We start from the raw sequence: 25,628 nt of genomic DNA on the forward strand, positions 1-25,628 counted from the left end.
CGCTCGCCGCAACTAGAGAAAGCCTGGCACAGCAACGAAGACTCAACACAGCCAAAAATAAAATCAATTAATTAATTAATTAAAAAAAAAAGAAGCCACTGAAGGGTTTTAACTAGATAGATCTGCTCCTTAGACAGAATGCTCTGGCGGTAGTGATTGGGACCAGTGAGACCAAACGAAGAGAGACCAGTGAAAAGACAGTTTTTCCAAGCAGGCGATGATGGGAGAGAGACTTTTCAGTGTGTGTTTGTGTGTACTTATACTGACAAGATTTTTCTTCACCATGGTCATGTATTTTCTAAATAGTTTAAATTTTTAAAGCAAAGGGGTAAGTGAAGCAGGCGATATTTTGGAGTTTTTTTGGGGGGGGCTGTTTTGTTTTGTTTTTGAACATTTTTTTTCTTTTTTGGCTGAGCCATGCGGCTTGAGGGATCTTAGTTCCCAGACCAGGGACTGAACCCCGGCCCTCGGCAGTGAAAGCATGGAGTCCTAACCACTGGACCACCAAGGAATTCCCTGGAGCTGTCTTTAAACTTCAGCAGAGGTGGGCCCTTCACCACCGGCTGGCCTGCCTGAGGGACTGGGGGAAAGTCTGCACAGATCATGAGGAAGGGGCTCCCTGAGTCTCTGGATTTTCTCTTCGCCCCTCATCCCCACACCATTCCCACCCTTTCTTTTCCCGCATCCCGGCAATACCCTGGAGTGAAGCTGGGAGGACGCTCAGCTCTGGAGGCGGCTGGAGGCAGGCAGGGCTTGAGCCAGCGTTAAAAGGGAGAGGGGAGGGTGCTCCCGCTGGGAAGGCCGAAGTGCGCAGAGAAGCAAAAGATGGCTTGAAGCGTGCCGGATCCCGGCGCTCACGTGGCCGTGGCGTGGCCGGCAGTGCATTTGACCCTGCGCGCTGGGCCAGCCCGGCCGGGACTCGCTGCTACCTCCCGGCGGTGGAGGTTGGACTTGCGCCCCAAGAGTCCACCTTCCCGTTGGTCAGGCGCTCTTCTAAGAGATGCACATGTGTTCGTTTCATCTTCGTAACGAACCTCTGAGGTAATGTGATTATCCTCATTTTACAGATGGGGCAACAGAGACCCAGAAAGATTGAACGACTCCTCCGTCCCCTCTTTCCGTTCCATCCTCACCCCCCATACTCATGGCAACAGCCACACTGGCCCACCTGTTTTTCCCTCAACATACCAGGCACGTTCCACCTCTCACTAGCTGTGCCCTCTGCCTGGAACACCCTTTCCCTAGATTTCCACATAGCTTAATCCCTCACCTCCTGTAAGCTTTTGCCCAAATGTCAGCTGAATAAAGCCCAACCTGATCACCCTATTTAAAATTGCAACCACCCCCATTCCCCTCACACTGCTTTACTCTTATTTGTTTGTTTATTTGGCCACGCTGTGTGGCTTTTGGCCTCTTAGTTCCCTGGGATTGAACCCTGGGCCCAGGCGGTGAAAGCACCAAGTCCTAACCACTGGACAGCCAGGGAATTCCTTCTGCTTTACTCTTTATTTTATCCGTAGCATGTATCACTGACAGCATACTATATACTTATGTATTTATCATAGTAATTGCTCAGTTTTTTTCCTAAAATGTAAGCCCACAGTATGAATATTTGTCTGCTATACTGATTTATCCTGTGCCCCAACACAGTCCCTGGCACATAGCAGGTGATCAATAAACATTTATTAAATAAATGGAAGAAATATTGGGCTTTCTTCTTGAGCTATTGAAAGGCAGAGTGACAAAACTACATCTTTTAATTTTTGATAAAGAGGTACTTTGACTGCTGTATGGAGAATGTATCTTAGGGTAAGAGACAAATATATCTGAGAGACCAAAGATGAGGCTACTGCACTTATCTAGGTGGGAGGTGATGATGGTTTGGGTCAAGGTAGTGGTCTGCATAGATTATAGGGAATGAGAGAGTGGTCCACGAGGAGTGGCTTGGGTGGACTGGGGGGGGGCATGGTTAAAATGGGAACCCCAGAGAAGGGCCAGGTTTGGGGAAGGTAAGAAGCTCAGTTTGGGGTGCATTGCATTGCATCTGATTGGCCTGTGAGACATACATATGGTGATGTCCAAGAAGTGTTTCTGCTCTGGGGTGTGGAGCCCAGGAAAGAGATCTGGGCTCAGGTCAGCTTTCAGAAGCTGTGACCTGTAAGGAGTAAGGGAAGACATCGGTGGAAACAATGTTGCCTCATGTGGCAGTCTGTGTTTCCCAAAGATGCCCCACCCCACATGCCCACATGAATTTCTTAGAATATGACTTTGACACTTCTCATATCAAGAGGTGAAGTTCTGTGTTCCTTCCCATTAGAGCTAAGCAAATTTGTGATTACAGTGGAAGGGATACTATATGATGACTTATGAAGCTAGATCATAAAAGATGATGCAGCTTCCACTTGGCTCCCTGGAGAACTTTTACTGGAGTCCTGAGTTACCACGTAAGCAGTCTGATTGCCCTGTATTAATTGTCCATTGTTGTGTGACAAATTACCCTCAAAATATAGCAGCTCAAAACAATAAACGTTTATTATCTCACACAGTTTATTTGGGTCAGGAATTTGGGAGCAGCTGAGCTGGTGGTTCTGGTTCAGGGTTGCTTATGAGGTTGCAGTCAAGATGTTGCCCGATGGTCCAGTGGTTCGGACTCTTCGCTTTCACTGCAAGGGCCTGGGTTCGATCCCTAGTCAAGGAACTAAAATCCCATAAGCTGCACGGTGCCGCCAAAAACAAACAAACAAAAACATGTTGCCTAAAACTACAGTCACATGAAGTCTTGACTGATGCTAGAGAATCCACTTCCAGGGTGGCTCTCTCACATGCCTAGCAAGTTAGTGCTGGTTGTTGACAGGAAGCCTCAGTTTCTCACTAAGTGGACCTCTCCTTAGGGCTGCTTGAGTGTCCTCATAACATGGCAACTGGCTTCACCCAGAGTTAGTGATCTAAGAGAGAGCAAAATGGAAGCCACAATATCCTAATGACTTAGCTGCCAAAGTCACAAACCATCATTTCTGTATTATCCTACTGGGTCAGATCAGCCCTATTTCGTGTGGGAAGAAACTACACAATGTTATGAATCCCAGGATGTGGAAATCATTGAAGACAACTTTGGAAACTGGCTATTGTAGCCTGGAGTCTGCCATGCTGTGAGGAAGCCCAAACTAGTGCCTACGGAGAGGCTACAGGGATTCACGAGTAGCCCCTGAGATGCAAGAAGAGAGAGAGAGGCCAGGTTATCAGCCTCCCATCGTTCCAGCGTTAGCCAGCATCTGACCACAGTTATGTGAGCCAGAACTACCCAGCCAAAATTCTCGTACTGAATGCCTAACCCCTAAAAACTGAGAGAAAATAAAATGATTGTTTTTCTCTTAAGTCATTATTTTTGTGGTGATTTGTGTGAATCCTCGATGATTCCCACCTCCCGGTATTTATATCCCTCTGTAGTCTCTTCCCACATTGAACAGGGCTGACCTGACAGAATAGGATAAATGACAATATGAGACTTTCAAGGCTAAGTCATAAAGATACTGTGGTTTCCACCTTGCTCCCTCTTAGATGACTCATTCAGGGGGAAGTCAGTCATGGATATAGGAACACTCCAGAAAACTGTGGAAAGAAGTGAGAAACTGGTCTAAGTCTTAGTCCTCTGTATTAGTTTCCTATTGTTTCTATAACAAACTACCACAAACTTAGTGACTCAGAACAACAGGAATTTTGACTTCCCTGGTGGTTCAGTGGTTAAGACTCCACCCTTCAAATGCAGGGGTCGCAGGTTCGATCCCTAGTCAGGGAACTAAGATCCTGCAAGCCACATGGCTGGAACAAAAAAAAAAAAAAAATTCCTCTCTGGAGGCTCTAGGGGAGAATCCATTTCTTCAACTTTTCTTGCTACTACAGGCCACCCACATTCCCTAGCTCATGACACCCTTTCTCCATCTTCAAAGCCAGCAACACTGCATCTCTTTGTGATTTTCTTCTATAGCCACACCTTCCTCTGAATCTCTTCTTCTGCTGCCCTTTTTCACTTTTAAGGACCCTGGTGATTACATTGGATCCATAGGATGATCTGTTTCAAAATCAGCAGATGAGTAGCCTTAATTCCATCTGCAACCTTTAATTCCCATTTGCTACGTAAACTAACATGTTCACAGGTCCCAGGAATTAGGACACCGACATCTTTAGGAGCCATTATTCCACTGGCCACATTGTCTGGAAGAAAAGGAAGGGGCCTGAGAAGGAGCAGCCAGAGAAGGAAGGGGGCCATCAGGAGAGTGAAATACCACAGAAGCCAGAGGAAGACAAGAGTTCCCAGGAAGGAGTGCCCAACAGTGATTAATACTGTTGGGAGGCCAAGCATGATAAGAACTGAAAAATATGCATTGAATTTAGCATCCTGGTGACACTAGCCGTAAGTTGTCAGGGGAGTATTGGGGGCAGGAGCTAGTTTATGGTGTGCTGGGCAGCAAGGAAGAGGTGAGGAAGTAAAGACTGCGAGTGTAAAACCTTCCAAAAAACTTGATTGTAAAGGGATATTTGTTGCAACTTCTAGAATGGGGAAAAGTTTCAATGCAAATGGGAAGGAAGGGGAAGTATAGGTGAGAGGGGTCATCAATAGATGCTATGTCTGTGAAGTGGAGAGCTCAGCTAGCCCACCAAAGGCTTGGAAAGGAGGGACTGTTGGGTTGATCTGGGCTCAGGTTTCGCCAGGTGGCGCCACAATAGAACAAAGGTTAGGGTACTGTCAAGGGTATGGCGGAGGTGATGGAGCTGGGCGTGTGGGGGAGAGACGGAGAGAGTGAGATCGGCCAGCAGGAGGCGCTGGTGCAGCAGGAGGGAATGGCTGGGCAAACTAGGCGGATTGGAGGTTATAGTCCTAATAATGTCTGAGATAGTAATTTCAGGGAAAACGCGTGATTCTTGATCGGATCGCAGTATTCGCTGGATTCCCCGATTCGCTGGTCTCTAGTTCATGGATGCTGCAAAGTTAGAGCAGGGCTTGGGCTAGAGTAAACTCTATATACTGTTAGCCCGATTAATAAAATTTTTAAAACTCCGGAGACTCCATTACCCTTGAGGCATTGCGGCCACCCCGACTACAATTCCCATCATGCCTGGCAGGCCGTCAAATCAGTAAGTACCCACGTCCCTTAATCCGGTTTTCCAGTCCCAGCATTCCTCAGCAGTTTTCGTACCCAGGCAGCACTCCTGCCAAATCCTAGGAACAGCCAATTGGATCAGGGAGTGTGAGACCAACAGACCAGTCACCCAGACAGACGGGCGGGAGAGAGCGTGGCCAAATCCGGCCCTGCCCCTGCTCCGTGGCTGGCTCCCTTCCGGCTGGCGCCTCCGGCGATACCAGAAGACATGGGCAATACCTGGCGGAGTCCTGGGTGGGTGCGGCTCGCGCTCTGCCTCGCGGGCTTAGTACTCTCTCTCTACGCGCTGCACGTGAAGGCGGCGCGCGCCCGGGACCGGGATTACCGCGCGCTCTGCGACGTGGGCACCGCCATCAGCTGTTCGCGCGTCTTCTCCTCCAGGTGCGTGCGCGAGTGAAGCCTTGGGGGACCCGCTGCTCGTAGGAGCGGTGCATGGGGACCAGGTGTGCATGGCGACCAGGTTGCCAGATGAATCTGGGATTGGGGTGCCCGGGGAGCGGACGCACGAAGCCGGACTGCTCAAGGGGACGTTGCCTGGCGAGACGGGTGTGTCCGAGACAGGAGTGTGGAGTAGAGGGGTCAGATAGTGCTGGGGACTGGGGTTATTCGAGGGAGAGTGCACGTGAATCCTGATGACAAGGAATAAGTGACCGGGCAGGACGGGGAGGTGGGGTCGAGTGTAGGGACTGATTATGGTCTTAAGGATGGCTTTGCCTGGGGACAAGGTGGCCAGATCTGGCTATGCTTGAGGGTCTAGGTTAGTGGGATGACCTAAAACAGAATAGGGGAGAGGGTGGCCAGGGCGCTGGAGATTTAGGGATCCAGGGCAGAAAGATTCTGCCCTGGTTTCCCAGTCTCTGGTAACTCTGTAAAGCAAGGTGAAGGGTTATACTCACCTTGCCATGTTAAGACTTATTGAAGGTCTAGGATGAAAAGGGGAGCCTATGGGGGAGCCATGGCCTGGTGTGACCTGGGGATGGGGGAGGATAGGGGCAGTGACATGGAATCCTGTCCTGGCCAAAGAAAGGCTGTTCCTGGAGGCCATCGACCCTTGGACTCATGTGGGGGTTGGGGGAAGGGCTAGAAGGGGAAGGACAGCCCAGATGGCTTCTTGGAAATAACCCTCCCAGGATAAGGCCCATGGCACTCAGTTAACACTCCTAACCTGGGCCCTCCCCTCCACCAGGTGGGGCCGGGGCTTCGGACTGGTGGAACACGTGCTGGGCAAGGACAGCGTCCTCAATCAATCCAACAGCATATTCGGTTGCATCTTCTACACACTACAGTTGTTGTTAGGTGAGCGGCCCTACGCTCTCATGATAGGCCCCTTCCTGTCTTGGCCACCCCAGCCCCATCCCTTGCAATCTTGGTGACCCAGACATCTGATGGCCAACTGCTCATCACTGAGCACCTGGGAGGTGGGAACCTAAAGGAGTCTTTACTGTCAGAGCCAGAAGGGCCCTTAGAGACTTCATAGGAGCCCAGTTTTCTGGAAAACACTCAGAAGTTCCTTTCTGGGGGAAAACCAAGGGTTGCTTATTTTTCATCTCATGTAGCGCTCAGCAGGAAAATTCACTACTTGGGTGCCAGGGATCATTGAACAGATAGGAGAACCAAGGCCTTGGCGGAGCCTGTCAGAGCCTCTCATTTTAGAGACTCTTCCCCAGTAGCCCCTGCCATCTGGGTGGCACCATGGAGTCATGGCGTGTTCTAGCGGTAGCTAGTCCTGAAGCCCATGCCTGACCCTTTTCTGCCTTGCAGGTTGCCTACAGGGCCGCTGGGCATCTGTCCTGCTGGTGTTGAGTTCCCTGGTGTCTCTAGCTGGTTCTGTCTACCTGGCCTGGATCCTGTTCTTCGTGCTCTATGATTTCTGCATTGTTTGCATCACCACCTATGCCATCAACGTGGGCCTGATGGTGCTGAGCTTCCGGGAGGTCCAGGAACCCCAGGGCAAGGTCAAGGGGCACTGAGCCCTCACCCCAAGCCAGGCTGACCTCATCTGCTCTGCTTTGGCTTGTGATCTTTGCCCAAGGAGGCTACGTCTGGATCCTTAGAAGAGTCTGCAACCTGCCCCTGCCATACTCCCACACAGGACAATGGACCAAACATGCCACACTGTTTCCTTCACCTTAGTGCCTCTGCCTCTGTCCCCAAAGACTGGTTTCCAAAGTTCCTGCTATTGCCCAAGGAGGGATGGTTCAGAGCAATAAAATTCCTTAAATAAATTAGCCAAATCTGAGCCATCTGTCTGCCAGGGACCTTAGTGTTGGGGCTTTCCCAGTCTTTCCTCCTCTGGGACAGGAAGATATGAGTCAGAACGAGAGTGGAGGGCCTGCTGGGAAGGGTAGTCTCTTCTCCAGTATGTGGAGTCAGCAAGACCTGGGGTGCCATCAGCCCCCACTCCCAGGAAATGGGCTGGCAGCTTGTCCCTCCTACCCACAGAAGCCAGGCCTTGTCTTCTGGGACAGCCAAGCATGTGAGATCTGCCTTTCTGGTTCTATGCAGGCTTGCTGGGAAGTTCTTCCTGTAGTCTAACCTAACCCCTCCAGCTGCCTTATCTACCACCCCAAGCCAGTCTTGGCAGCCCTGGAGGGCCAGGTACAGGTTGTGTTTTTGTTTTGTTTTTCCCAGTATGTACTAAGCACTTATCCACATGTGACTCACTGTTTAAGACCCTGACATGTCAACTCTTTTAATCCTTATATCAATTGTATGAGGTAGGTATTATTCTTACAGTCATCCCTTGGTATCCACAGGAGATTGGTTCCGAGACTCACCTACCCACCCCCAAAACAAAATCCGAGGATGCTCAAATCCCTTATATAAAAGGGCATAGGGAATTCCCTGGCCGTTCAGTAGTTAGGACTTGGAACTTTCACTGCCGTGGGCCCGGGCTCAATTCTTGGTAGGGGAACTAAGATCCCACTGCGAGCTGCGCAGTGCAGCCAAAAAAAATTAATTAATTAATTAATTAAAATGGCGTAGTATTTGCGTATAACCTACACACACCCTCCCATATACTTTAAGATATACTTTTAAGTCATCTCTAGATTACTTATAATATTTAATACAATGTAAATAGTTGTAAATACAATGTGAATGCTAGGTAGCTAGTTGTTGGTAAGCAGTAAACTCAAGTTTTGTTTTTTGGAACTTTCTGGATTTTTTTTCTTTTTTTTTTTGGATCTGCAGTTGGTTGAATCTGCAGATGTGGAACCTGTGGATACAGAGGGCTGACTGTATATCTTGATGAGGAGATTGAGGTTCAGAGAGGCTAAGTAATTTGCCCAAGATCACACAGCTAGTTTGGGGGAGGCGGTTAGGGAGCCCTCAGGACTTGAATTCACCAGGGCCATATGGCTCTGGTGTCTATGTTCTTAACCGGAGCCACAGCTGCCTCTGGGTTGGGGTCAGAGTCCCTGAACAGTCTGGTCTGTTCTGAGTTAGAAGTCAGGAAGAGGAAAAGGATGCATCCTGAGTGTTCCTCCCTCCTAATTGAGTCTTCCAACACCTGTTAGGAAGGTGGGCACCATGTAACCCTGTTTCCCGGGAAGGTAGCAGAGAGGCATTGAGATTTGCTAGTCTCGTAGCCAGCAAGAAGCAGACAGCCTGGCCCCTTGACACCTAGCCCTGTACACCCTGCCTCTGAATCAAAATAGGAGAAGATAAATGAAACCCATTTGGACCCAGGCCTGGGAGGGAAGCTGAAATGAAGAGTGAGAACTGGGGAAGGCCTGCCCACCATGCCCTTCACCTGTTCCAGTAGGACAGCTCCCACGCTTGGGAGCAAGTTTACTCTGCTAGGCTTCGGTCTAAGCAATTTTACACTCAACAGTTTGGAGTTTTTCAGTCAAGGCACAAATGGGCTAACTGTCCAAGGTCACTCAAGTGTTAGGGGGAACTGGGATTTGAACCCAGGCAGTGTGGCCAAGGCTGAGGCCCAGGGAGAGGCGGTGAACAGCCCAGGGTCACACAGCCACAGCCCCAGAGCTGGAAACTGCTGGCTCCCTTCCAGCCCAGGAAAAGCAATGACTCCTGACTCCTGACTCCTAGCAAGTTGGGGGTGGAGCTAGGGAGACCCAGGTGGCTTCTAGGAGAACCAGAGCACAGGCGGCAGAGTGGCTTGGAGCAGCATGAAGGGGAGCTGGGGACTGAGGCTGCTCATCCTGGGAGCCGTGGTCCTCATAGAGGGTGAGTCACCCATGTTTGGGGGGGAGGCAGTATGGTGGGGTTCGGGGGCTGTCCTCTACCCTAGTAGCCCCCTGCAGCTTGGTGTGTGAGAGAGTGCCTGCCCGGGAGGCCACAGTCAGCCTGTGGCAACGTAACCGTGTCTGGCTGTGTGTGTTGGGGAGGGGTATGTGGCCACCTGTGTCCAAATGGGTATGATTTCCTTGGGCTGGATTATAGTCTGTGTCTACAGGAACTGTCATTATGCCTGTGTGTGCGCTCTGTGGCCCCGTCTGCCTCTCTACTTCCAGAATGACCTTAGGCAAGTTCTGGGGTTCTGTGGCCTCAGTCTCCCCACCTTTACATACGTCCCGTCTCTCCTGGAGCAGATGTTCAATGGGTGTGTTTGTGTGTGCCTGTGATGGGGAAGAGGCAGGGCAGGGGGCCCTTTGGTAGAGTCTCTGGTGGTTTCCGGAAAGATGGCGGAGCCCGAGTTGTCAGAACAGGGGCGGGGTGAGTCTCAATCTCTTGATGCCCTCCCCAACTTGGACATGACGCAGGCCTCTAATTATTCCTCTTAGGCCTCTGCAGCGCAGGGCACAATTAAGCTAATGCTCTCCACGTGCACAGGCCGCCTCTCTGACTCAGCGGTGGGGGCAGGAGTTGGGGGTTCTGCGGCCTGGAGGAGGCTTGGCCTGGTCCCAAGCTGAACCCCAGGCCCTGCCACTCAGGCCCAGGAGTGCTGAGCACGGCTGAGGCAGAAGAATTAATGACTGAGTGTACACTCTGTATAGCTTCCAATACAAGCTGTTTCTTGACCTCATATAAATATTTTAATTCTGGGAGGGGCCGGTGAGGTAGCCACAGAGTCATAGCAGCAACCCACACCAATCCCCCCAAACCTGTCCCCTCCACCAAGGCTGGGCCGGGCAGGTAAGGCTCCCTGCCCCAAGGCTCACCTGTGTCTCTCTCTTCCCAGGTCTTCAAGCAGCTCAGCATGGTAAGCTCTGGGGCCATGGGGCCTGGGCCTTACTTGGGTCTGGGTCGGGCCGGGGGTGAGGGCAGGACAGGGGCCTGCTGTCACCCTGACCCCCGCCTCTCCACAGCATGCGGGCAGCGTGGCCCTGGCCCCTCCACACCTCAGGAGGGCAACACGGTGCCTGGCGAGTGGCCGTGGCAGGCCAGTGTGAGGAGGCAGGGGGCCCACATCTGCAGCGGGTCCCTGGTGGCGGACAGCTGGGTCCTCACTGCGGCCCACTGCTTAGAAAAGTGAGTCACGGCTGTGGTCAAACAGGGTTTCTGGCTTTGGGGGTGAATGATTTGTCCCCAAGCCCCTCAAGACTGAGCCCTGCCCCTAGAGTAACAAAGTACCATTTATTAAAAATATGCCATGTGCCGGGTACATACTATCAAGTTAATCTTCACAGCCCTTCATGGTAGAAGCCTTACAAATGAGACAACTGAGTTGGGAGAAGGATGGACCTTGCTTAAAGCCACAGGTTTTCTGTCCATCTTTCACCCACTTTGTGCTGTCTCCCATGGTGTCACCGTCCCCCGTTGCACTCAATGCCTGGGTCTTGTCCCCCCCACTTCCAGGGCGACAGTCATGGAACTGCACTCCTGGTCAGTTGTCCTGGGTTCTCTGAAGCATGAGGGGCTGAGCCCAGGGGCTGAGGAGGTGGGGGTGACGGCTCTGCTGCTGCCCAGGGACTATAAGCACTACAGCCAGGGCTCGGACCTGGCCCTGCTACGGCTCGCCCACCCCGTGGCCCACACACCCCTCTGCTTGCCTCAACCTGCCCATCGCTTCCCCTTTGGGACCTACTGCTGGGCCACTGGCTGGGATCAGGACAATGACGGTAAGTGCTGACCCAGGCTGGAGCCCAGAGGGTCACTCTGCTTGCCCAAGGTCACACAGCCTCAGCTGCCAACTTTCCACGTTCCCGGTCTCCCTTGCTCCTCCGAGCCCAGACTCCAGCCCCAACCCCCTCTCTTTCACCAGTTCCCAGGGCCCTACGGAATATACACCTGCGTCTGATCAGCCGCCCCACGTGTAACTGTCTCTACAACCGCTTGCACCAGCGGCTGCTGGCCAGCCCGGCCCGGCCTGAGATGCTGTGTGGAGGTCCCCAGCCCGGGGTGCAGGGGCCCTGTCAGGTCTGAGGGGGAGGACAAGGGAAGGGAACAGGAGGGGGCTGGGCACTCAATCCACAGGGACTGGTGGGAAGGAACACACGTAGAGGGTGTCCGCCCAGGGCTGGGGCTCAGGTGTCTGTCCTTGACAACACTGCTCGGCTCCAGGGAGATTCCGGGGGCCCCGTGCTGTGCCGCGAACCTGACGGACACTGGGTTCAAGCTGGGATCATCAGTTTTGCAACAGACTGCGCCCAGGAAGACACTCCGGTGCTGCTGACCGACGTGACTGCTCACAGCTCCTGGCTCCAGGCTCAGGCTCAGGGGGCAGCCTTCGTAGCCCAGGACGCTGAGACCCCAGAGATCAGTGATGAGGACAGCTGTGTAGGTATGAGCAGCAAGTGTCAGGAGCGGGACGTGGGGGGACCTCCCCTCAGGGCTGCATGACTTCTGGGCAGCAGGTGGAAGCCACAGTGGAACAAATTTCAGCTCAGAATAGAAAACTGATACAGGGTATCCACACGCTGCCAGGGGCTAATGAGGGGGCTTATAAGGCCCCTTTCAGCCCCCAGGATGGGAACAGCTCCATTTACGGCTAAGAGGCATAGATGCTTTGGAACTTTATGAATTTGGGGTTTAGGTAAGATGAGGAATTTCTGGGATCTGGCTGAAGGTTTTGGGGTAGGCTGCAAGTTTCCGAGCAGGAACTCCATGAGATTGGAGAGGGCAGGGCTCCCGCTCAGTGGGGCATTAATTCTGGCAGTAAGTGACTAACATGCAAACTGCATGCAAAATAATTCCTAAGGCGGAAGCTCTATCTTGATGTTAAGAGAAGCACCGGTGAGCCAGGAGTTCTGGGGCCACTCCAAGCCCAGAAGGGTGCAGACAGGCGGGGTAGGGAATGATGAGCAGGCCACTCCCATGATCCTGGACCATCAGAGTTAAAAGCTTAGGCCCTGGATTTTGAATCTCAGGTTGGCTATTTGCCTGTGGTTACTGAGCTAGAAAGTCACTTAACCCCTCTGGAACTTTGGTTACCTTCGGTAATTAGGGTAAGCGAGATTCAACTTAAAAGGATATTGTGAAGATGGCTGATAGCACATGGGAAGCGGTTAGCACGGGGCCTGGCATGCGGTGAGCACTCAGCAGGAAGACAGATGATGTAATCCGTCTGTTTCAGCCTGTGGATCCTTGAGGAGAGAAGGGCCCCAGGCAGAAGCTCCCTCCCCACGGCCCTGGGACGCCAGGCTGAAGCACCAAGGGAAGCTGGCCTGTGGCGGAGCCCTGGTGTCCGAGGAGGTGGTGCTGACTGCTGCCCACTGCTTCACTGGGTGAGTCCCGTCTCCCTTGCCTTTGTGCCCCCACCCTTGCTGGCAGCCGTGCCACCCAGTGCTGTCAATGCTGTCCCTGCACAGGCGCCAGACCCCAGAGGAATGGACTGTAGGCCTGGGGGCCGGACCAGAGGAGCGGGGCCTGAAGAAAGTCATCCTGCATGGGATGTATAGCCACCCAGAGGGGGGCTATGACGTGGCCCTCCTGCTGCTGGCCCAGCCCGTAACACTGGGCTCCAGCCTGCGGCCCCTCTGCCTGCCCTACGCGGACCACCACCTGCCTGATGGGGAACACGGCTGGGTCCTGGGGCTAGCCCGCCAAGGAGCAGGTATGTAGGTATAGGACAGGGCCACCAGCAGCTGTGCATCTAGCCTAGAGGCCGAGGCAGCAGCTGGGTCTTCTCTGTCACCCTGCAGGCACCAGCTCCCCTCAGACAGTGCCTGTGACCCTCCTGGGGTTCAGGGCCTGTAGCCGCCTGCACACAGCCCTTGGGAGTGACAGAACCCCCATTCTGCCACGGACGATGTGCACCAGTGCTGTGGGTGAGCCGCCCAGCTGTGAGGTGAGCCCCACTCCCCCTGTCCTCACCCCACGGACTCCTCGCACCCCTCGCACTGCCACTCATGAACAGACCTTCTGCCAGGCTTGGCCTCAGACCTCTCACCGAAACTCAGCCTTTCTGCCAACTGGCTCCCAAACAGCCAGGCCCCCAGCCCCGGCCTCAGCCCCTTCTGCCCCGTGAAGCTGCCTAGGGAGAGGAGGAAGTCACCAGTGTCCCCTGACCCCTGACAGGTCCTGTCGGGGGCACCGCTGGTGCAGGAAGTGAGGGGCACATGGTTCCTGGCTGGGCTGCACAGCTTCGGAGATGCCTGCGAAGGCCCGGCAAGGCCTGCCATCTTTACAATGCTCCCCACCTATGAGAACTGGGTCAGCAGTTTGGAATGGCGGGTCTACTTCGCTGAGGAGCCAGGGCCTGAGGCCGAGCCTGAAAGCTGTCCGGCTAACAAAGAGTACGTGGCCCTGGGCCCTTGTGCCAACACTGCCTCCGCAGACACCTTCTCTCTCGACCTGGGGCAGGACAGGGCAGGGTCTGGCCTGACCCACCTCTAGCTGCCCTGGGTGGAGTGGAGCAGTGGACGGACCCATCTGGATTCAAATTCTGGCTCTTGTCATTGTTTGACTGGGAGAGCACGCCTCTCAGCCTCTTCGGACCTCACTTTTCTCATCTGTCATGGGGGCTGAAGAGCGCCTCCTTCCTCTTCCTCTAAGGGAGGAAGGGAGGGAAGCTGTGAGGACGAGGCCAGCCCCATCCTCCTTCCTCTCCCTGACAGGCAGGCCAGCCAGCCAGCTGTTGACAGGTGGCTCTGGGATGCTGCGGTCACAGTGAGGCAATTCCTGCGTCACTGCCCCTGCCCCTCTGCCATCCCCCCCGACCCTGTCCCCCACTGGGGCAGGCCCGACAGCGCAATGGGCTCTGGGAAGGAGCCTGCCCCAACCGACAGCTGCCCCCGCTCCCCTCTGCAGCACAGGGAGACCTCCCCTGTGGATGCCCCCTCCACGTCCAGCTCTGTGGTCCAACGCAGGCGTCCCCAGCTTTCCCTATTCATCATCCCCTCAGATACAACCACACCAGCCATGTACTTTGAAAATTTCTTTTTTTGGGGGGAGCAATTTTCCTGTTTTTTTAAACTTAAATAAATTGTTACAAAATAGACTTTAGAAAATAAATTACAAATTGTAGTAAAGGGCTCCCCCCTTCCACAGGCAACATTCCCACCCATGGCTCTCTCTCTGAATCTGCCTCTCCCGAGTGTTGGAATCTGGCTGGTGAGGGTGGCCTGGCTGCAGAGCCTGGCACTGGGTTTCTTGCAGGGCTGGTCACAGGGAAGAGCATGGTGACAAAGGCAGGGGAAAGGAGGTCCTTGAAGGACAGGACGGGAGGAACATCTCACCCCCTCCGTGGGAAAGAAGCCAGATCTGGGTCCTCTTTGCAGGAGGAGAGGAGAACAGAGCTGGGGATGCCCAAACTACTCCTGAGCAAAACAAGGAGATCAAGCCTTTCCCTACAACCTGCCCTCCCCCTACCCCGTATTCTGATCTTTGGAAACTTGAATTTCAGAGGGAGAAGCTGAGGTCTGCAGGCCACTGGGGTGAAGGGTCCCGGAGTGGGGTCGTGGGGGTGGGTGGAGGGGGCAATGACAAGTCCCCTCTGCCCGCCGCTGGTGCCTTTGGGGTTCCTGGGGAGAGAAAGACGAGGCGACTGAGGGCACAAACCCCACACAGCTTGTACCCCTCCCTCTCCCTAGCCCTGCAGGCCATTCCCCACAGCCCCTGCCCCCAAGGCCTGTGTGAGAACTCCCAATTATTTCCCCAGACCTGGTTAACTAACTCCTCACTCATTCCCTTGGGGACACGAGAACGCTTTTATCCTGAAAGCCATCTTATCAGCACTCTCAGGGGAATCTCACCACCCACCCCTCCTGCCCTGACAATCTCTGGTCAAGGGGCCCACCATCTCAGGGACACCCACTTTGGGGGCCACTAAATGGAAGTGGCCCTGGGAGAAGGGCTACAGATCCCTAGGGGAGGTGGAGAGCAAGCCCGGGACTTGCTGAGGGAACAGGCTCTCCCATTCCTCTGCAGCCTCGTCCTCCAGCAAGGCTGGGCGGAGGTGTCTTTCCCTGGAGATTCCCCTTGACGGAAGGGAAATAGGGGCTGATAACTGTTGTTGCTATAGCTAGGCCTGGTTTCAAAGAATCAATTATCTGTGACTCAGCCCTCCAGTTAAAGGTGTGCCGGCGGGGAGGCAGGTGTGCAGGTGGAAAGGGTGGTTTGGTTGGATCCCAAAAAGGAAATGCACAGCAGAGAGAGAAGAAGGTTGAATAAAGGGAAGAAGAAACGTGGGCCAATAGAGGTGGGAAAGGGCCAAGGGTCTAGTTTCCAAGAAAAGAGGAGGGGGAGCAGAGACAAGATTCGGGGAAACAGGGACAGGGAGCTGGGTGCCAACTAATGACCCTGTTCCCTGACCAGGTCAGCATGGAAGCCACAGTCTGGGGGTGCCTCCCATGCCCCCTTCCTTTTTCCCTGGCTCCTTGCCTACTCTAGGGAAGAGCAGAACCTAGACCATCTTGTTCTCTGGAAATCATTACTTAATTGGCTGGATCAGGGGAGTGTCCGGATGCAGCAGCCAGGTGGTACACAGCTACCTCCCCTCCCAAAACAAAAAGACCGTTCCTCTCTAGCTCCAGCACAGCAGAGGAGCCCCGGCAGCTGCCTCTGCCCCTGACCACTCCCTACCACCCCTGACTACCCCAACCCACCAGGCTACCTATTCACCTTGGGGTAAGGTAGCCCCCAGGGGTTCAGATCTCAGCCACTCAAAAGGCAGCATGCGCAAACTAGCTTTCTCTACATCCCAGCCCTGGCCGCCTCCTGAAATCCACGTGATCCTCTCACTCCTTGCTCCCCTTGGGGCCAGTTTTTACCCTCTACTGTGTGCCCGCCTCCTCTGGGACCCTCCAATCCTCTGCCCAAGCCCATTCATGTCCCCGTACCAGAGCTGGCCACTGTCCACTCCTCCTGGTGCTGCTGCTGGTGCTGCAGGAAGCTGATGCGGCGGCGGAAGTGGCGGGGACAGTGGGGGCAGGTGAAGGGCCCCTCTCGGGGTGCGTGGACCCGCCCGTGGCCCTCCAGCCGGGCAGCTGTCCGGAAGGCCTTGCCACAGACGCTGCAGCGGTGGCGCTTGGGGTCCGTGTGGGTCCTGCCGTGGTTCTTAAGGGACAGCAGGTTGGGTAGAAGTTTGGGGCAGAGGGAGCAGGGATACAGTCCAGTGGTGTGGGCCTTCTGGTGGTTCAGCAGGCTACCGGCATGGCGGTAGGAACGCCCACACTGGGCACAGCGGAAGGGCCGCTCCTCGTCCACAGCCGCTGCGGACCTGACGCCTTGGCCTCCATTAGCTCTCCCGGCATTCTCTCCTGGGGCCCTGGGGGGTTCTGATGGGGCCTTCCAGACTTGACCAGGGAGATCCACCTCATCCTCCACAGCCCCAGCTTTGGGACCTCTGCCCTCCATCAGGGGCGACACCTGACTGAGGTCCCTGGCATGAGTCAGCAGGTGGCTGGCGAGTTCCTGGTGGGACCGAAAGGCCTTGCCACAGTCAGGGCAGGCAAAGGTCTGGGCAGCTACGTGGTTGTGGCTCTGGCTCTTGGTGGCCACAGGATTCAAGAACTCCTTGGAGCAGAGCAGGCAATAGTGACGGTCTGTCTTGTGGGTGTTGTGGTGTTTCCAGGGCCCTTCCGACTGGCAGGAGGTCTTGCCACAAGGGCTGCAGGAAAAGGAGTGGCTCTCCGGCTGAGGCTGAGGGCTGCTGTCTCCATTGTCCCAGCTATCCATGGGAATCAGACTAGGTCCATTGGGCTGGCTATTGCCAAGGTGGCAAGGACTCCTGGGGACACTGTCCCCTGACTCGTCTTCCGGCTTGGTTGGTACGTGACCCCCAGGAACCCAATCTCCATCATGATTCACCAGTCCTCTGTCTCCTCGCCACCCATCTGCTTTCCCCGTGCCCCAGGACATTGGCTCCGTGCCTTCTAAACCTGCTGCCTTGAGGGGGCTCTGACTCTGCTCCGCTGGCCTCATGACTCCAGCCTCCAGCAGGGGTACCGACTCAGTACCGCACCACCGGTCCTCTAGTCCCTGGTCATCGACCAGGTTCCCCTCACCGCCCTCGGTGCCGTTTGGGCCTCCCTGACCCCCTCTGGTCTCCTCATGCTCTCGCAGGTGCCGCTCCAGAGATCCCCGGCCAGGGAAGCCCCGGCCGCAGAGGGCGCAGCGCACAGCTGCCCGCCGGGACCGCCCAGCTCGGCGCCGCCGGCTCTCCGAGTGCAGCCTCTGGTGGTCCTTCAGGGCCATGCGGTTGGAGTAGGTCTTGGGGCAGGCGGGACAGCTATACTGGCCCGTCTCGTGGCTACGCCTGTGGTTCAGGAGGCTGCCGGCATGGCGGTAGGTCCGCCCACACTGCCCACAGCGGAAGGGCCGATCTTCCCGGGGCAGCTTACGGGAGCCCCCAGCCCCACCGCGCTCCATGTGGACCCGCTGGTGGCTGGCCAGCTGCTTGCGCAGGCGGAAGGCCTTCCCACATTCCGCACAGCGGAAACGTCGGGGATCCGCGTGGATGCGCCGGTGGTTCTTGAGGGACATGAGGTTTGAGAAGCCTTTGGAGCAGGCCTGGCAGCCAAAGTGGCCGGTCTGGTGGCTCTGCCGGTGATTGATGAGGCTGCCAGCGTGTTTGTAGGACCGGCCGCACACCTCGCAGCTGAAGGGCCGCTCAGAGCTGGCTTCAGTCTGGCAGCCCTTCTCCGCGGTCTCCAACCTCGGCTCCATTTCTTCCCCCTTCACAGTGGTCTCCTCCCAGGCCTCTTCCTTCACCCTCGCCACCTCCTCCAGGGGCTCCACTTTAAGTTCCTTCTGGAACTTCTCCACCTCTGCCTGCCCGAGGCCCTCTGCCATGTCTTGGGGCTCACCGCTGCCTCCTGCCTCTGGAACGGGCCCCAGCTGGGGCTCAGAGCCTTTGCAGCGCGGGTGGTTTCTCAGATGGTTGCGATAGGCAGCCAGGTTGGGGTAGCAGCGCGAGCAGACGGGGCAGATGAAGTCTCCGGTCTGGTGGATCTTGCGGTGGTTCACCAGGCTGCCCCCATGGCGATAGGTCTTGCCGCACTGGTTGCAGCGGAAGGGGCGGGGCTGGGTCTCCAGAGAACTTTCCCCACCCGGCATACAAAGGCTGTCTGCAAGCGTGGCACCTACTCCCTCTCCAGACTTTGTGTCTCCACCCTCCCCAGAAAAAGAGGTCACCGTGCCCTCAAAGGTGCCATCTGCAGCCATCCCCGTGGCATCACCTGACTCTCCCGGGTGATGAATGAGGCTGGGAACCTCGCCATTGGTGTTCCCAGAACTCTGGCTTTGGTGGTGACGCTCCAGGCTGCCCAGGTCATCGTAGGTCTGACCGCAGCAGCCACAGATGTGCCCATACCCGGCGCCATCCAGCGCCTCGACCTCCCGCTGCAGCTGATTCAGCAGTTCTGCTTCCGAGAGCTGTAGTGGGGGGCTGTGGGCGGAGGCTGCCCCTGCTGCTCCTTCCTCTTCCCCCTCCTCCTCTGAGCCCTCTGTCGTACCATAGGAGTCATGAGCCTGGCGCCGGTGACGCCTGTAGCCAGCCCGTCCAGGGAAGATCATGCCGCAGAGGCAGCAGAGGAAGGGCTGTGCGGAGGCTGCCTCCCCGGGCCCATGGCTCTGGAAGTGGCTACGCAAGGCAGACAGGGACTCAAACTCCTTCGGGCAGAGGGAGCACTGATAGATGCCCGGTGGGTGGCAGGGCCTGTGGCTCAGCAGGCCAGCAGCATGGGGGAAAGAATGCCCACAGTCAGGACACGTGTGGGAGACCTCAGCCTGCCAGCCAGCAGCGACTCTGGCAGAGTGGGAAGGGGAGCTGGGCTGGCCAGGGGCTGGTTTCTGGTCTTCCTCCACCCCAGGGGGGCCACCACAGAAGCGAGTCCCATTGCTCTCCTCATCGCCTGGGATGTCCAAGTTGTCAAGGAAACAGGCCTCCTTCCTTTCCAGTCCTTCCTCAGTGCCGCTGCTCTCTTTATCACCCTGGAAACAGGCCTCATCCCTCTCAAGCCCACATTTGTCCCTTTCAGCTGCAGCCTGCAAACAGCTCCCATCACTTTCCACGTTGCCTTCGGCTCCACTCAGACTTTGCCTTGAGGGGTCTTGGGGACGGCTCAGGCCCTCACCGTTTTCCACCAGCTCTGGGGCCCAGCTCCCGCCTGACGGGAGTTCAGCTTCTCCCCCACTGCCAGCACTGCCAGCCCGCCTCCGGTGCCGCCTGCTCCGCCGCCGACTGTGGCGGCGCATGTGGTTCTTCATGGCGGCCACGGTGTGGAAGTGCTTGGCACAGGCCCCGCACCTGAAGTCTCCCGTCTGGTGGGTCTGCCGGTGGTTGATGAGGCTGCCTGAGTGGCGATAGCTCTTTCCACAGTCTCGGCAGGCAAACGCCCGAGGAGGTGACACCCTGGTCTCGGTCCTGCCGTTCTCCCCTTCCCCATGGCTCCAGCCATGACGTTCAAGACTCTCAGGGTCTTCAAAGAGCGTGCCACCCAGGCTACATATCTGTGGCGCGGTCCTATCTGTTGCTGGCGGGACATCGGTGGCCCCCTCTTCACGTCTGCACCCAGGTCCCTGATCTGAACAGGGGGCTGCCTCTGCTCCCACTGGGTCAGCTGGGAGCTCCACCTTGCGGCGGCCGAGGGGACCCTCGGCCCCTGGGCCTGTGCTGCGGCGAGCAGCCTTGCAGTGTACCCGCACGTGGTTGCGCAGGGCCATGAGGTTGGGGTACTTGCGGGGACAGAGTGAGCACTGGTACTCTCCTGTCCGATGGCTATGGCGGTGGTTCACCAGGCTCCCCCGGTGCCGGTAAGCCCGACCACACTCATTGCACTTATAGGGGCGGTGGTCCAGGGTGGCGGTGGGGACCTCCTTCTCTTTGTGGGTGGTCTCAGCCAGCGGCAGGGGAGCTGGCAGTACTGATGGCTGCCCATCCTCTCCGGCTCCTTGCCGGGGTCTGTGATGAGCCCGCACGTGGTTTTTGAGGGCAGCTGCGTTGAACAGCTGCTTGGAACAGATGGAGCAGGGGTAGACACCTGTCTGGTGGCTCTTGCGATGGTTGATGAGGCTCCCAGCATGGCGGTAGGTACGGCCACAGTCCTCACAGTGGAATGGCCGATACTCCTCCATGCTGCTATCTTCCAGCTCCCCAGAGGTGCTCAGCTCCCCAGAGCCATTTAGCATCTGTGTACCAGGGAGCTGGTCCCGGCTGCTCTCGTCTGTGTGCCCATTGGTGGTGGGCATCCCTTTCTCTTCCCACAGCCACTCCTGACTTTCACCCTCATGGGATTGCTGGTGTTCCAGCAGCTCTCGGGGGAGCCGGAAGGCGCGGGGGCAGTGGGGACACTGGTAAGGCCGATACTGGGCATGGAGTCGGGAGTGATTCTTCAGAGCCATGAGGTTAGAGAACTCCTTGAAGCAGATGGCACAAGGGTAGACGCCCAGGGTGTGGCTCTGGCGGTGGTTGGTGAGGCTCCCGGCATGCTTGTAGGTCTTGCCACACTGACTGCACTTGTACCGCCGCTCCTCCTCAGGAGGAGGGGACTGGGTGGGCTCCTGGCTTGCTGTGAAATTCACTACTGATTCAGCCAAATACTGTTCCAAATTGCTAAGGAGACTGCTGGCCGGGGTGGGGAGCGGTGGGTCTCTGGCAGAGTTGGTGGTGGGCCCCCAGCCCTCTGTGCCCTCCTCAGGATCTGGCTGGCTTTCCCAGCCTTCTCTTTGTCTGGTGGGTGGATCTTCCCAAGTGTCCAGAGCTGCCCTAGGGTCTGGCCCAGATTCACAGCCAGATGTCTCTTCAGTATGTTTCTTCTGGTTTTCCCAGCCTTCCCCAGGGCCAAGCCTCTGGCCCCAGGAGTCAGTGGACACTGTCTCCCCCTGGAGGCATGGAGTGGCTTCCTTGGGGCGCGGAGGCCTGCGCCGCCGGCGGCCTTCAGGAGCATGAGTCCTCATGTGGCTCTTGAGGGCCATGGGATTGGTGAAGTCCTTGCCACAGGTGGTACAGGGGAAAAGGCCAGTCTCGTGGGTCCGGCGGTGGTTGACCAGGCTCCCTGGGTGACGATAGCCCCGCCCACACTGCTGACAGCGGTAGGGCCGAGGGATGCCGTCAGCCTCCTCACTGTCCTGGTTGGAAGATGGATGGAGCAGTTCTCGGTGCCGTGACAGTTCTGGGAGGCTAGGAAAGTGGCGCTGACAGTCAGAGCAGCTGAGTGAGGTGGGCGTGTCCTCCATGGGGCAGTGTGGCAGAAACCTGAAGGTTCAGGAAGAGCAGGCAGGTGGCAGCAGCATCTTCCTCTGGTGGAGGGTCCAAGGCCTAGGAACAGGGGGCAGTGGTCAGAAGGAGAGCCTGAATTAACTTTGCCTCTTAGTTCTATGAGCAACAAGTTCACCAGAGGGCACAGATGGGTTCCCCAAGCAGCAATGCCCAGAGACCTGCTCTCTACTGAATCTATTCTGGAAGCAACATCATTTAATACTTCCCTGCATACAAGCTCCCCAGACATGGCAGCTCCTCTAGGCCTGACTCATCTCTGGAGGTATAGATAAGGAAACTGACGTCTAAAGGAATGCAACCTACCTCTGATCACAAATCTACTATTCTGTCTTCAGACCAAATCCCAAAAGCTTTACTGTCCCTAACCCTCTGCTCTCTATAAATCTGAAGCAACCTATCTTCTGCGACATCTTAAAAGGATACCTGTACCTCTCCTAGGACCTTCTATAAGGTAACTCCAATCCTCCCTCCTTCACCCCTCAGCTAAACAGAGTAGCCTAGAGGCATGGAAAAAGCAGCTTCTTTCTTCAGTTGACAGCCTCGGACCTGAGAGGTGAGGTTAGAGGCCCCCTTCAGAGAAAGGGCTGGCTTGCTCCCCCACCTGCCCTATTCCTTTCAGGGTCACAAAGTCACGTTTCTGAAAGACTCTCTTGGGTTCCCTGGATTCCAAACGATCTTCCATCTTGGAAATTTCATCTCCTTTCTGGCTCTTCACCCCCAACCTTTATCTTTCCTACGCCTCTCCATCCCTTCTCATTTTTTCTTCTACCTTCTCTCATAATACTAATGACAACAGCAACACGTGCTACCTAAGCATTACCATGTGTCAGGCACTGTGCTAAGTAAAGAATATTCGTTATGTCACTTAGTCCTCACAACACACTGCAGTGCCTCTGTTATCCCAGTTTACACACGAGCCAGCCCGTTTGACTCAATCTTCTTTCCAAAGCCCTTGCTCTCTCCATGACAGGCCCCCATGCCTCCTACATCACCTTGGCCTTCTCTGACTCTGACTGTTCACTCCCTTGGGACCCCAATACAACTCCTGTCTCCGACTCTAAACCCCCTTACTGAACCTGCTCCCAGAATTCTCACTTCACAAAGCCCCTTCGCTCAAGAGTCGCCTCTCCTTATCAACCACCAATAAGGTCCTCTTGCCTCACTCATCTCCTCGACCAGTTTTCTCTTAGGACCCCTACCTCACACCGGTGGCCCCTTCTCGTTCCCGCCGCGGGTGCGTCCGTTGGGGACCGCGAACGGGAATGCGCCTGCGCACTGGGACCCTCACCCTAACTGCAGCCGCGCACCCCAAGGGGTGGTTGTGGAGGGGCTCTCGAGCTCCCACACACGCACACTCTGCCAGGGCTCCTGGGCGGTGGGAGGGGAAGGAAAGAGGGAAAGGAGAGGGGGAGAAGGAAGGACGCAGAGGAGAGAGGGCGCAGCTGGCACAAGCCAGCACTCTACCCCCCAGCTCCGCGGACACTTCCTATTGTTACTAGGAAACAGGAAGTGTCCTAGCCGCAAAAGCTTCCCCGAGAAACTTCCGCCTTAAAAATGCTTCTGTCCCGCCTCCAAGCAGCGGTTCTACACAGACACATTTCCGGTGCTAGATGAGAAGCGGCTAACGCGCGACTCTGACCCCGCCCACGTAGGTCAAAGGGCTGTGTCGTTCTGGACTAACCTTAGCCACACTTCCGGGAAGAGCCGCTAAAATCGTTACGGTGCATATTGGGTGAGCGCAGAAGAGGATAAAAAGGGTTCTGCAGCCCTGGCCTCAGTATTTTGGCGACACTTTTCCTGGGGCTTCTTGTAAAACTTTTAAAGACAGATGAAGGGAGCGTCATTTACTCCTTGCTATTAAGGGAAATGTTGTGGAATATAAGCGGATTTAGGTACTACAAATCTTGGGCATGGCCTTTCTGTCCTCCCACCTTCTAGTTCACGGTGATCTATCCCCAGGCTAGCAATAGCCGGTGCATCCCGTAAACCTATTCCGGTGTCCTCTGTCATTAGCACCCACAGAGACCCCCTGCAAGGTGTTTCTCCGCCACCTTCGGCTGGGGGGTGCTCGGATAAACTTTGCCTTCCTCCCTAGCGGGAAAAGCTCCCTTCCACTTCCGCTCGCCGGCCCCGCCTTCCGTCCCTCCCCCTCCACCCCCCCAAGCTGGGTCCTAGCGCCTGCCGCTCCCTGGCTGTGTCCCGGGCTCCGTCGGTGAGAGGAGCTGCCGTTGACGCCACAGAGCCAGCCCCAGTCTGTTCAGGTAGGAAATGCCGGCAGGAAGCCGCAGGGACCCCCGGGCAGTCCCACTGCGGACGCAATCCGAGCGGGCCTCAGTTTCCCTGTGGGTGCAGAGGGCAGATGGGGTTGGCCTGGAGCGAGCGGCGCGGGCGGGGCGGGAGGAGTGCGGCCCCGGGAGGGCGCGGGCGGGCGGGCTCTGGGCCCAGCGGGTCCTAGAACCCGCCGGCTGTCCCGGCGGACCGGCTGCAGCAGACGCCTGGGCTAGGGCGGCATGGCTGCCCGCCTTGCGCCGTGCGCACACGAGGGTCCTAGAGCCCGCCATGTTGCGGGCTTTTGTCCCAGGCTTGCGGCCCGTCAAGCACGGTCCCCGGCGCCGGCGGCCCCCCTCCCCGGTCGAGGTCCTGGCCGCCCCTCCCGCGGTCCTAGAGAACGCCATCTTGCCGGCCTTTGTCCAAAGTATGGCCTTCGGTCCATTCATTTGTTCATTCTGTCATCCTTCGTTCACTCCTTCTTGCCGCGTTCTCCGATTCCTCGTTTTCCCAGGGCTTTTCCTGAGAAGAGGCAGCCCAGGGCCCTGCCCTGCGGGGCTGTCTGTCTGCCGGGGGCCCGACACGTAGACAGTTGCAGGGAGCGAGAACGCGCAAGGTTTCCGCAGCTCTCGGCTCTAAAGACCTTAAAACTCCCACATGCCTCAGAAACCTCATTTTACTGATGAGAAAACTGAGGCCCAGAGAGCCATGGCGCTCTTACCTCTATAGTTTTATTAAGTATTCCTGAGGGCACTGGGGAAGCAGGTATTTGAAAGATGCAAAAGAGTTTTCCCACGGGAGAAGGCAGAGGGAACTGCATATGGAGATGTATTTAGGTGGTGAAGTTTGAGAATTGTGGCTGGAGCTAAGGTCGCTGTCGGGAGGGGCACACTGCCCCTGGAGGTGAGGCTGGAAAAGTGGGTTGGGATTAGGTTGTGGACTGACCAGATTGGATGCCTAGGAGATGATTAGTTCTTATCTCTGCATGGTTCACAGTTCCCCATCTGCCGTCTCACCGGATCTCTCATGGCCTGTGAGGCCTATTGGTAACTACTTGTTTAGAGGTGGGGAGACTGAGGTGCAGAGAGGATAAAAAGTGGCTTTTCACCTCATCACTGCCCGCAGGGTTCTAAACTCTGGGAATTAAATCTCTGCATCCCTGGCATTTAGAGCCTGTTCATGCAGCAGGACGTGTCCCGCCCCGTAAATTCAGTAGTAAACAAAGACAAAGACAAGCCTCCCTCACCAGAGCAATGAATCCACTGTGGGGTACTGGGGGCGATATTTGGACCCTGTGAACTTGGAAAAGCAGAGAAATTCAGTTACTAAATAGTTGTTGACCGACATTCTTACAAACTCCTACTATGGAGGAGGCAGAGGCTGTAGACCTGGGTTCGAATACCGCCTCGGAGGTTGATTTGTTCAGTTTGTTTTGGGCACCAAGCATGGTTCTATGTGTAGAGGATACAGAATAATAAAGGTTCCTGGCTCTTTGCCAGCCTAGACTCTCAAGCTGGAGACAGAGAATTAACTGAACCATACAATGTATAAGTGCTAGCAAAGCAATAAGCAGGGGACAGAGGGCAGAAGTTTGGGAGGCAGAGACCCCCTGGCTTTGAGTATTGGCTGTGACT

At 55.9% G+C, this 25,628-nt stretch overlaps 4 protein-coding genes across 10 annotated transcripts in view; 3 read left to right on the top strand and 1 right to left on the bottom strand.

Annotated features, from left to right (window-relative positions):
• Positions 1-4,781: 4,781 nt before the first annotated feature.
• Positions 4,782-8,348, top strand: VKORC1 (vitamin K epoxide reductase complex subunit 1). Of its 2 annotated transcripts, XM_022588227.3 has the most exons (3): positions 5,111-5,540; positions 6,346-6,455; positions 6,921-8,348. In XM_022588227.3, exons 1-3 carry the CDS (start codon positions 5,368-5,370, stop codon positions 7,127-7,129), a joined length of 492 nt encoding a protein of 163 aa, XP_022443935.1. In that variant the 5' UTR covers positions 5,111-5,367; the 3' UTR covers positions 7,130-8,348. The 2 variants fall into 2 exon arrangements, with proteins under 2 accessions (XP_022443936.1, XP_022443935.1); XM_022588228.3 differs by lacking the exon at positions 6,346-6,455 and having other exon boundaries at positions 4,782-5,540; positions 6,921-7,026.
• An 85-nt stretch (positions 8,349-8,433) lies between these two features.
• Positions 8,434-14,505, top strand: PRSS53 (serine protease 53). Of its 2 annotated transcripts, XM_022588238.3 has the most exons (10): positions 8,434-9,350; positions 10,306-10,326; positions 10,433-10,595; positions 10,923-11,185; positions 11,329-11,483; positions 11,628-11,847; positions 12,640-12,790; positions 12,875-13,119; positions 13,208-13,353; positions 13,584-14,505. In XM_022588238.3, exons 1-10 carry the CDS (start codon positions 9,293-9,295, stop codon positions 13,899-13,901), a joined length of 1,740 nt encoding a protein of 579 aa, XP_022443946.1. In that variant the 5' UTR covers positions 8,434-9,292; the 3' UTR covers positions 13,902-14,505. The 2 variants fall into 2 exon arrangements, with proteins under 2 accessions (XP_022443946.1, XP_030619540.2); XM_030763680.2 differs by lacking the exons at positions 8,434-9,350; positions 13,584-14,505 and adding an exon at positions 9,369-9,726 and having other exon boundaries at positions 13,208-13,575.
• Positions 14,426-23,852, bottom strand: ZNF646 (zinc finger protein 646). 4 transcript variants are annotated; one of them, XM_022588230.3, is made up of 3 exons: positions 23,408-23,852; positions 16,346-21,765; positions 14,426-15,028 (listed from the first exon to the last, which is right to left on the bottom strand). In XM_022588230.3, exons 2-3 carry the CDS (start codon positions 21,681-21,683, stop codon positions 14,907-14,909), a joined length of 5,460 nt encoding a protein of 1,819 aa, XP_022443938.1. In that variant the 5' UTR covers positions 21,684-21,765; positions 23,408-23,852; the 3' UTR covers positions 14,426-14,906. The 4 variants fall into 4 exon arrangements, with proteins under 4 accessions (XP_022443938.1, XP_089751992.1, XP_022443937.1 ...); XM_089895866.1 differs by lacking the exon at positions 23,408-23,852 and adding an exon at positions 23,015-23,356; XM_022588229.3 differs by lacking the exon at positions 23,408-23,852 and adding an exon at positions 22,926-23,356.
• Positions 14,595-25,628, top strand: part of ZNF668 (zinc finger protein 668) — a 28,615-nt gene continuing 17,581 nt past the window's right edge. For both annotated transcript variants that reach the window (XM_089895868.1, XM_022588234.3), the window contains exon 1: positions 14,595-23,987. The gene's annotated coding sequence lies outside the window, so the exon portion shown is untranslated. The remainder of the gene's footprint in view (positions 23,988-25,628) is intronic.

Source organism: Delphinapterus leucas, chromosome 15 (assembly GCF_059928025.1).
Source record: "Delphinapterus leucas isolate spDelLeu-1000000601 "Yukka" chromosome 15, BTC_Dleu_Yukka2, whole genome shotgun sequence".
Taxonomy (NCBI): domain Eukaryota; kingdom Metazoa; phylum Chordata; class Mammalia; order Artiodactyla; family Monodontidae; genus Delphinapterus; species Delphinapterus leucas.

Excerpts from the sequence above, each read along its gene's own strand:
- PRSS53 (XM_022588238.3), top strand. The coding sequence starts at position 9,293 with ATGAAGGGGAGCTGGGGACTGAGGCTGCTCATCCTGGGAGCCGTGGTC. Across the intron at positions 9,351-10,305 it reads AGCCGTGGTCCTCATAGAGG|GTCTTCAAGCAGCTCAGCAT; the intron begins GTGAGTCACCCA and ends CTCTCTTCCCAG. Across the intron at positions 12,791-12,874 it reads GCTGCCCACTGCTTCACTGG|GCGCCAGACCCCAGAGGAAT; the intron begins GTGAGTCCCGTC and ends GTCCCTGCACAG.
- VKORC1 (XM_022588227.3), top strand. The coding sequence starts at position 5,368 with ATGGGCAATACCTGGCGGAGTCCTGGGTGGGTGCGGCTCGCGCTCTGC. Across the intron at positions 5,541-6,345 it reads TCGCGCGTCTTCTCCTCCAG|GTGGGGCCGGGGCTTCGGAC; the intron begins GTGCGTGCGCGA and ends CCCCTCCACCAG. Across the intron at positions 6,456-6,920 it reads CACACTACAGTTGTTGTTAG|GTTGCCTACAGGGCCGCTGG; the intron begins GTGAGCGGCCCT and ends TCTGCCTTGCAG.
- ZNF646 (XM_022588230.3), bottom strand. The coding sequence starts at position 21,683 with ATGGAGGACACGCCCACCTCACTCAGCTGCTCTGACTGTCAGCGCCAC. Across the intron at positions 15,029-16,345 it reads GTGGACAGTGGCCAGCTCTG|GAACCCCAAAGGCACCAGCG; the intron begins GTACGGGGACAT and ends TTCTCTCCCCAG.